This window comes from Eucalyptus grandis, chromosome 8 (assembly GCF_016545825.1).
Source record: "Eucalyptus grandis isolate ANBG69807.140 chromosome 8, ASM1654582v1, whole genome shotgun sequence".
Taxonomy (NCBI): Eukaryota; Viridiplantae; Streptophyta; class Magnoliopsida; order Myrtales; family Myrtaceae; genus Eucalyptus; species Eucalyptus grandis.
In genome coordinates, this window is record NC_052619.1 from 42701929 (window position 1) to 42712443 (window position 10515).

Sequence of the window (10515 nt, forward strand, 5' to 3'; positions counted from 1 at the left end):
ACAAATTTGGCTTTCTACATTTCCATGTCACTTTAAGGGATCATGTCATTTTTCTTGGAAGGTATTCTGTTATGAATATAGCATGCCGTAAGTAATACTTCTCCCCAAAGATTAATTGGTAACTTTGAATTTGAAAGCATACAATTAACCATTTCTCCAAGAGATTGATTTTTCCTTTCAGCTAAACCATTTTGCCGTGAAGTATATGTTGCCGAAACTTGATGAATAATACCATGTTCTTCACAAAATGAAGATTATTCATTTAAGAAATATTCTCCACCTCTATCTGATCGTAGAACTTTAATTTTCTTTTCTAATTGATTCTCTACTTCATCCTTATATTTCTTAAACATGGTAAATGCTTCATCGTTCGATCTTATGAGATAAACATATAAGAACCTACTACAATCATCCACAAAGGTAATAAAATACATTTTACCTCAACGTGTTAGCATACCATTGAATTCATATATATCACTATGAACCAGATCCAATAAATTCAAATTTCTTTTAACACTATGAAATGGTTTCTTAGTAAGTTTTGACTTAGCACATATTTCACATTTATCAAATTCGCCATTGAAATTTATCAAGTCTAATTTCCTCATATTCTTCAAATAACGAATATTTATATGTGCCAACTACTATGCCATAAAATTGAAGACTCGACAATAGAAGCAGAATTAGAAATATTATTATTGATAATTAGTTGATACATGCTATCATTGGCATAACCCTTTGTTGACACCTAATTTAGGATTTTTATTTTTTATATAATAAAATGGAGGATAATAAATAAAATAAAACATTTGGGTTTGTGGAGGGAGATTACAAAAGAAATAATGAAGTGTTTTTCTTGTTGAACACATATCTTCATTTCAAAATTTAAAAAAAAATTCGATTGTGTGATTTTGGAGCCTTTTTACTGTTGGATGGTTGAGCAAATATTTGCAAATCTTCAACAACTTTGAGCACTTTCGCTATAAAATGCGAGGCTTCGTAACCGAGCGAAGGGGAGCTTCTCTTCATTGTTCGTCCAAAACATAGTAAATTGAAGAGAAAAAGAGAAGAAGTACGGTGGCAGAAAGTTAATGGGGGAAGTCTTCAGTAGAGGGTGAGAGAGAAAAGAAGGAAAAAGTAAAAAAAAAAAGGGGAAAAGCATAAGCGAAAGTGTAATCGGCGGGGGATTGACGTTTCTGTTCATCCTTTTCCCCGCACTCGTCGGAATTTGCTGCCCACATACCGACAGCTCCTCCTCACCGGTGCACCGCCGTGCCCGCACTGCGCCATTGCATTCACCCGGCCGCGCCTCCGCCCGCTGCCTCCGACGACCGAAGCTCGCACCGCCCGGCCCTGCTCCTCCCGGCCACCGGTTCCGCACACGTTTCACTTTGCCCGCTCAACCCGGCGCCCGACGTGCCGACGCTGTTCGGAGTCGAAGACCAGCAAACGACGTCCCCGCTCGCCTCACCGCAACCTACGAGGCCAGCGAAGCCGCGGCTGCCCCCCGCCCGTTCCGGGCTCCCCTGTTGCCCGATCTCTTCGTCGCTCGCATTGCGCCTCTCCGAAGCTCCGAACCCGTGGGCCCTTTCCCGGCCACCTCCGTCACGAAGCTGGTTCCGTTTGCCGTCGCTGCTGCCGCCCGCACTCGCGTGCCTCCGGTTCGTTGTTGCTGAGTCCCGAGCGACGCACCACCGGCAGCTGCGGACCCACGATTGCCACCTTGTTTCGCCGCTCCGATCTCTCGCGTGACTCGGCCACGACGCTGTTCCCGCCAGCCCGCGCTGCTCCGTCTCCGCTTGGTGCACGACGCCCCCTACGGCACCTCTCGTCCGCGACCACCCGGTGCCTCGCGCCCGAGCCCGAGCACCTTTTGTTGTGGCACCACCACTGTTGCTTCCCTGTTTCGCTATCTGGTCCGGTGGTTGAGTTCCGCTCTTGCCGGAGCTCGACGACCACCCCGGCTCCGATCACCAGGACCCATCACCCTTGGCGAGCCACCATTGCACTTCAGCCATTACTGCTTCCTCGCCATTCCTCAAGCCAACCGTGAGTTGGACTAGGTGATTTTCTAGATATTTGATTTCATGTTTTTTTATATATTCTAACTTGATTTGTTTTGATTTATTTTTATCGTTAGGAAATTTGTCATATTAAGTTATGATAATAAAAAATATTGACCCGCGAGACGTCGGGTTAGATTTTTGATTATTTCAACTTTTTATGGCGAAATTCATGAATTTCTTTGCATCATTGATTCATATTAAGATATATGTCATTGATATACATTGATGAATTATATTTTGGTGCATCATCATTATTTGCTTCTCACATATTATGCATATCTAGAATTTAAGTACTTAGGTCCATATGCATTTCATATTTAAAGCTTTTGCATTTTGTAAGATTCATTTAGAATTAGGATGATTTTCCTTTAATAAAACAAAAAAAAAAAAAAGAAATAAAAATGTTATTTAGGTCATATAAATCACACCACATGTTGCACTCTAGTTAGTAGGTCATAGATTAATGTTTCAATATTCCCATCATGTAGTTTTTTTTTTAAATAAAAAAAAAAGATTAGTATTCCATCGTTATATTATTTTTTAAATAAGAATTATTAAGTCATATTAAAAAAGAAGAAGAAAACACAAAAGTCATTTCCTTGGTTAGTTAATAGGTTAATTCATAATTAATCTCATATCATCATTATTTAGCATAGGTTGCATATATGCATAAAAAAAAATGAATCATCATAAAAAAAAAAAAAAATCATAAAAGAGCATGCATGTAGAAATATCATGTCATTCATCACATATCATGTAGCATACGCATATTTAGGATTATAAAAATTAGATTGCATACATATAGTGATAAGTTTAAGTCATACCATATGAATTGCATCTCGCATGTCATTAAAATAAATCCATGCATATTAAATTTAGATTAAGATTGCATATAATTAACATTTTTTAAATAAAAAAGAAAAGAAAAATGAGGTGTCTTGTCATTTAGAAATCATGTTTAGGGCATGCATTTTTATTAGCATTTTTCATTGAATGTTATTTTATTGATTGTGTACCCGCATGACCACAATTTGTATGTTAGTAGCTTATAATCAACATTGCCTGCAAAAACAAATTTTTAAAATTAAAATAAAAGGTACCGAAAGGGCGTTAGACTAATCTAGCGTAATCATGTCCCCGGACCTACTGAATCTCTGGTTCGCAAAAGTAAAGTATTCTCCCATACTTTACTTGGGTTTCTAACCAACCCTAATTGGTTAGTGGCGGCTCCAAATTGAATATAATTGCATGTTTAAATAGATTAATTTCAAGTCGCAATTGGTAGGACTTGGGAGGGTCCGAGCCAAGTCTTCGGACTTAGTAATCCATTAACCTAAACTTCTAGGATTGCCCCTGAAAATTTAGGTCGCGACAGCTTGGCGACTCCGCTGGGGATAGAGTTAAAACTCATAGTGGACATAGGCCTGTTTTATTTTTTAAGAAAAATATTTTGTTTGGCAACATGGAAACAAGATACGCTCCTAACATGAAGTGTTAAATGTTTTTGCAGATGGGAGGTATAAGGGGAGTAGTCTTTGCTAACCCTTGTTTTGTAGGTTGGAGTTAAGGATGAATAGTTGAATTTAAATTATAGAAGTGTTGTTTGCAATTAAACTGTTGTGCATGTTTTATTGTTTTTAGCACTACACTATTGCACACACAACCTGCTGCCGGACTTGGGCTGCGATAGGATTCTTAGGATGGTGTTGAGAATGATACTTCCTCTAAAGCGAGACTACTATATAGAGGTTGACCTTCTCTTCCCCGAAAGTTCTTCATGGTGTCGAATGTGTTTGTCCATATCTGCGAGATTGCGTGATATTAGACATTCCATTCGACTGAGCCGGGGTTAGGAGGACCTGACACGTTAATGCGAGACCGCAACGGTCAGATCATCCTTTTAGCTCTATTTTGTTAAGCCATCTAGTTAGAACTCGAGCCCCACATTTCATACGTGTGTCTATGTGATTGTCATCTCTTCCCAGTAAAAGTAAGTTGTTTAAATTCTCGCTATTGCAATTTACTTACTTGCAATTTCGTTGGTCCATGACATTAGGTTTCGTCGTCGGTCTTATTTTATATGCAATGGGGAGATCCGATGTTCAATTCGTTCCAACTCCCAAGATTGAGCTCAGAGGGTGGTGGAACAATTTAAATAAAGAAGGTCAAGAATATGTGGAGTCGATCTTGGGACGGCTCATCCCCCTTTGGATATCGGAGTCCATAGTGGTGTTTTGCAAGCTATATCACACTTTTGGTGTCCCGAGCCGGCTACATTTATTTTCGGTAAGAATGAGCTAACTCCAACATTGGAAGAGTATAGCGTCATCATAGGAATGCCCCTTGAGACTGAACTTGTTAAGCCACCTCTTGGTATGGAACCCACATCAATTTTATCTCAATTTTTAAGAATTAAAACTGATGAGGTTAAGAAAGTTTTGAAAGCTAATTGTAATGCATGCCCTTTCTCCTTTTTGGCTAATCATTTTTTAAATCAGTCTTCAATGCGCCAAAAGGGTAGGATATTCATCTTAGCATTCTTTGGACTTATAATATTTCCTCATCGAAGAAATGCTATTAATCCTTCGATTGCATGGGTAATTTTATAAACATGATCTTAGCTGAGACATTTTTATCCCTCAACCGTTTTAAACAAAATGGAGAAAAAGTCATGAATGCCTCTCCGAGCTTTTACAGATTTGGTTTCTTTCTCACATGAAGGAGTTTGGTCATTTCATGCGTCGAGGTGAAATTGATGATTCTAGTTACCCAATAAAGAGATTTTCAATCTTAGAAAAAATATACCGGAAAATCATTTTCCGATTGGGTGACTTTTCTTAAAAATCCAGATCTCAAGGGCTTCCTATGGTATGCTAAATGGTTCCATGTTAGCGTGGCTCGTTTCTCTCACAAGACAGATAATCCAATTCCACGATGGGAATTACTGGTGCAACATCTTACTATCCTTATAGAGTGGCCCGCCGTGATCGAGTGCTTCAAGATATCCCACCTCCTCTCCAAGTGGATCTGTTTCAAGCCCGCTTCGTGCACAAGGATCACAAATACCTCGATGAGATCGAGCATCTTGAAAATGCATGGAACGAATGCCATCCGGAAAAAAATAGTGGTGCCTAGAAGATTGAAAGGAAATGAGAAGATTTTTCATGCCTCGGATTATTATATCCATCATCACGAGATCCCTCAAGCTCTACTTCCCGTGATACCTGAAATGACCATGAAGCCCACTCGTAAAGCACAAATTGAAAATCTTGAAGAAACGGTGGAAACGAAAGAAGCTCGTATTTCTGAGTTGGTTCGACAGAACAAGAAGCTTCGAAAGACTGTGATCTCCCAATTGTATATAGAAAAGAGTCGCTAGATTTAAGAGTTTAATTCAAGCTTTATGATGTTATTTCAATTTCTTAGATTGATGTTTTAGGAATTTAATTTCCTAGGGAGTTATGTTAGCATTTTAAGTTGATGTCTTTGGAATTTGATTTCACTTAATAAAATAAGCAATTGACCGTTGTCATGGACCAATCTCATTTGTTATGATACTTACTGTATTATTTTACATTGACAGGTGACAACACGGCTAATCCAAGATCACCAATCCGTACTCGTTCTAGGACAACAATGGCTGGCAACACTGAACAAACACGTGTTGCTGAACAAGCTCGTGTTGCTCTTGAATCAGAGATGAAGCAAGTCCTGAATGTTCTTGAGCAGCTCTCTAAGCAAATCGACTCTCTCCAAGCAAACATTGCCCCACAAGCTCCGCAAGTTGAAGTGGTGTTACCACAACATACTCCCGTGGTCGATTTGAGAGATAAAGAAGTGATGGACACCCAGGGCAACCAAGTGGCAAATTCGATTATTATGTAAAGTATTCAGCTCCTCCCAGCTCCTACTTCGACCCACAGGATATCATCCCAGATGGATGGGGTGGCATAGATGATCCCGCACCTCCAAAGATTGAGAGCTCTGATGATGCACTCAAGGGAATGACTAAACTATTCAAAGAGAATTTAGTGTTTGCCATCGACAAAGCTCGAGAGTAGGAAAATTTTAATTATTTGCACACTCTCTCGCAGGAGTCTTTATTGCTTTCCATATTTGCATATTTGCATTTTCAATTCTAGGATTTCCCTTATTTCAATAATGTAATTTGCTTTTCATCCAATAAAATGCATGGAGATTTTTCATGTTTTAAGGGCATGTTGAAGTATACCAAACTAGCCCTGTGATGAAATCCTACCAAAAAGAAAACGGCAATGAGCTAATTCGAAGGCCGGGCTTCTTCATGTTCCCTTGAAAAAAAATTTCAAAATAAAATCATCTTCCAGCATACATCTAATTTACCATGTTTGTTTCATTTAATTATTTGCTTTATGTTTCAGGTGTAGCTCTGCGCACATTTAAGGAATCTCTATGAGCTCCTTTGCAAAGAGGGGCAAGACATAGACACTTAACAGCTTTGACTTTATGATTTGATAGAGCATGGCCTTTTTGTCATTATAGAATGCTTCCACATGATATTGTGCAATTTGTCAATTCCACTTGAAATTTATCAAAATGGATAATTCAGTGAAAGATGTCGAATTACTTGAACATGCTAAATGAGGTGTGAAAAGCAAGCTTTATCCCATACACAGTCCCTTGTTTATACATTGTGAGGTGAGTATGAAAACGTCTTGTATTTCAAGGTGAAGAGTTTTCTTGCGAAAAGTACGACAACTAAAATGACGAGGGGCAGTTCATTTCTCTATGAACCCTTGTTTAACCCCTCTTTGAGCCCAAATACTTGAAGAATTTCTTTCATACTACCCCTGTCAAGAACCACCCCCACATTGGGGCAAATGGAGGTAAGTTGACATTGAAGGAGAAGGAAAATGAGTTGAAATTTTCTTACTTTCACTTGCATCAATCTTCAAGTTGTGCTATTACATTGAATTCATGTGATAATTTAAGTGCCTTAGGATGACGAAGAGCAGTTCTTTCTTTATCCTACACACTTATATCATTTGCATAGCCCACTTGAGCCTATGAATTCATTTCATGTCAAACCCAGTTGGTGATCATCCCCCACACTGGGGCAAGATGAAAGACAATCATTCGAATAGCATGGTCTAAAATGCTGATGAAAGAAAACTGTGTGAGTCCAGAGAAAATAAATGCAAAAAAATAAGGGGCAAGAAAAAGCAGTGTGCCTGGTAAAAGCAAGGCCAATGCCCGTGAAAAGAAGAGAGAAATGACCGATGAATTGGGGGCATGAAAAAGAGCAGTGTGCCGATCGATGCCTATCATCAAAGAAAATGATCTCAGTTGAATAATCATTGGCATCGTGATAAACTCTTGAGCCAATAAAGAAATTTGTCAAGAAGACAATCAGTGGCGAAGAAAACTAGTGGTAATGTCAAGATGATCACCAACTCTTACCCATTACATACATCTTTGAGCCTAACGATCCTTTCGTTTCTCAAACCCAAGAGCCAAGCCTATATTACGTCCCTTACAAAGTCTCTTCAGATTATGGCACTTGAATTAACATAGGAATTCATATGTTTTAAGCATTGCTCGAAGAAGTGCGAGCAAGATTATTTCTTTCTCATTTTGCAAGGTTCTTGACTTGTAAACCCGAAGATGATTACAGAATAGTTCTTTCAATTGCTTTGACCCAAAGAATCCCTTTGTTAAGCCATTGACCAAGTCCACATTACAGTACCTGTTAAAGACCTCTCAGATTGGTAAGGTCGTACTGATTGCAAGAAAATTTGAACTCTTGTCGATAAGATGATGACAAGATTGAGTGATATATTCCCGCATCAATGGTCGGGACAAATAACCCCTCCTAAATGAGAGCGAGTGAAAAAGCCTTTCACACCAAAAGCGTCTCATTTAGCATGTTCAAGAGATTCACACTATAACTGAAAATTGTCCTTGTGATAATTTTTCCAGTAGAAGCTTGATAAAGCCATCATTGAATTTTTCCTCAAAGACCAAAAAAATTGTCTTTGAAACCCCGAGTTTGTTCGGTCATCTTGGTGCTTGATGAGAATTCCAAGTACCAATTTGTAAAATATTTTCAAATGTCTAGTGTAAACTCCAAATATTTGAACCCTTAAACGCTTGATGTGATACCAAGTGTTTGTTTTTCCAAACGTCTGATGTGACTTCCAGATGTTTAGTAAAATATTTTCAAATGTCTAGTGTAAACCCCAGATATTTGAACCCTTAAACGCTTGATGTGATACCAAGTGCTTGTTTTTCCAAACGTCTGATGAGACTTCCAGATGTTTAGTAAAATATTTTCAAATGTCTAGTGTGAACCCCAGATATTTGAACCCTTAAACGCTTGATGTGATACCAAGTGCTTGTTTTTCCAAACGTCTGATGAGACTTCCAGATGTTTAGTAAAATATTTTCAAATGTCTAGTGTGAACCCCATATATTTGAACCCTTAAACGCTTGATGTGATACCAAGTGCTTGTTTTTCCAAACGTCTGATGAGACTTCCAGATGTTTAGTAAAATATTTTCAAATGTCTAGTGTGAACCCTAGATATTTGAACCCTTAAACGCTTGATGTGATACCAAGTGCTTGTTTTCCCAAACATCTGATGAGACTTCCAGATGTTTAGTAAAATATTTTCAAATGTTTAGTGTGAACCCCATATATTTGAACCCTTAAACGCTTGATGTGATACCAAGTGTTTGTCCTTCCAAACGTCTGATGTGACTTCCAGATGTTTAGTAAATATTTTCAAATGTCTAGTTTGAACCCCAGATATTTGAACCCTTAAACGCTTGATGTAATACCAAGTGTTTGTCCTTCCAAACGTCTGATGTGATTTCCAGATGTTTAGTAAATGTTTTCAAATGTCCAGCATGAATTCCAGATATTTGAATCTTTAAATGCTTGATGTGACTTCCAAGTATTTGTCTTTTCAAACATCTGATGTGATTTCCAGGTGTTTGGGATTTGATGAGAGTTCCAGATCCCCTGAAGACTTTGAGCCTTTCAATTATCTGAAGAGATTTCCAGATGTTTGTCAGGTCTCATAGGAATCATTTCACACCTAATAATACTTTTCTGAATCTCCAAATAAGTATGATAGGTACGTGTTCTTCTTTGCATTTGCATTTCATTGAGCATAGACACATTGAGATCTACGTTCTTGACCAAATCATTGCATTTACATTGCATTATTGCATGACCTTGCATTTCAAAAGAATTAAATTTATTTGAAAAAGAGGTCACTAACACTTGCATATGCATTTCATATTCATTTTGCATTCATTTTGCATTTGCATTTCATTGAGCATAGACACATTGGGATCTACGTTCTTGACCAAATCATTGCATTATTGCATAACCTTGCATTTCAAAAAGAATTAAATTTATTTGAAAAAGAGGTCATTAACATTTGCATATGCATTTCATATTCATTTTGCATTCATTCTGCATGGTCTAAATTTAGGTGTCATTTATCTTTGATGGAAACCTCTACGAGCTTCCCTTCAAAGAGGGGCAGCTGTTGACACCTAATTTAGGATTTTTATTTTTTATATAATAAAATGGAGGATAATAAATAAAATAAAACATTTGGGTTTGTGGAGGGAGATTACAAAAGAAATAATGAATTGTTTTTCTTGTTGAACACATATCTTCATTTCAAAATTTTAAAAAAAAATCGATTGTGTGATTTTGGAGCCTTTTTACTGTTGGATGGTTGAGCAAATATTTGCAAATCTTCAACAACTTTGAGCACTTTCGCTATAAAATGCGAGGCTTCAGAACCGAGCGAAGGGGGAGCTTCTCTTCATTGTTCGTCCAAAACATAGTAAATTGAAGAGAAAAAGAGAAGAAAAGAAGGAAAAAGTAAAAAAAAAAGGGTGAAGTCTTCGGTAGAGGGTGAGAGAGACAAGTGAGAGAGAGTGTCAGGTGAGAGAGAAAAGAAGGAAAAAGTAAAAAAAAAAAAAAAAGGGGAAAAGCAAAAGCGAAAGTGTAATCGGCAGGGGGGATTGGACGTTTACTGTTCATCCTTTTCCCCTGCACTCGCCGGAATTTGCTGCCCACATACCGACAGCTCCTCCTCACCGGTGCACCGCCGTGCCCGCACTGCGCCATTGCATTCACCCAGCCGCGCCTCCGCCCGCTGCCTCCGACGACCGAAGCTCTCGCACCGCCAGCCCCCGCTCCTCCCAAGCCACCGGTTCCGCTTCGTTTCATTGCCCGCTCAACCCGGCGCCCGACGTGCCGACGCTGTCCGGAGCCGAAGACCAGCAAACGACGTCCCCGCTCGCCTCACCTACAACCTACGAGGCCAGCGAAGCCACGGCTGCCCCCCGCTCTCCGTTCCGGGCTCCCCTGTTGCCCGATCTCTTCGCCGCCCGCATTGCGCCTCTCCGAAGCTCCGAACCTGTGGGCCCTTTCCCGGCCACCTCCG

General features: G+C 39.2%; 1 protein-coding gene across 1 annotated transcript; it reads right to left on the reverse strand.

Annotated features, from left to right (window-relative positions):
• Window positions 1–1295: 1295 nt before the first annotated feature.
• Window positions 1296–10298, reverse strand: LOC120287247 (spidroin-1-like). The gene is made up of 2 exons (XM_039299978.1): window positions 10167–10298; window positions 1296–1964 (listed from the first exon to the last, which is right to left on the reverse strand). Exons 1-2 carry the CDS (start codon window positions 10296–10298, stop codon window positions 1296–1298), a joined length of 801 nt encoding a protein of 266 aa, XP_039155912.1.
• Between the last annotated feature and the right edge of the window lie 217 nt (window positions 10299–10515).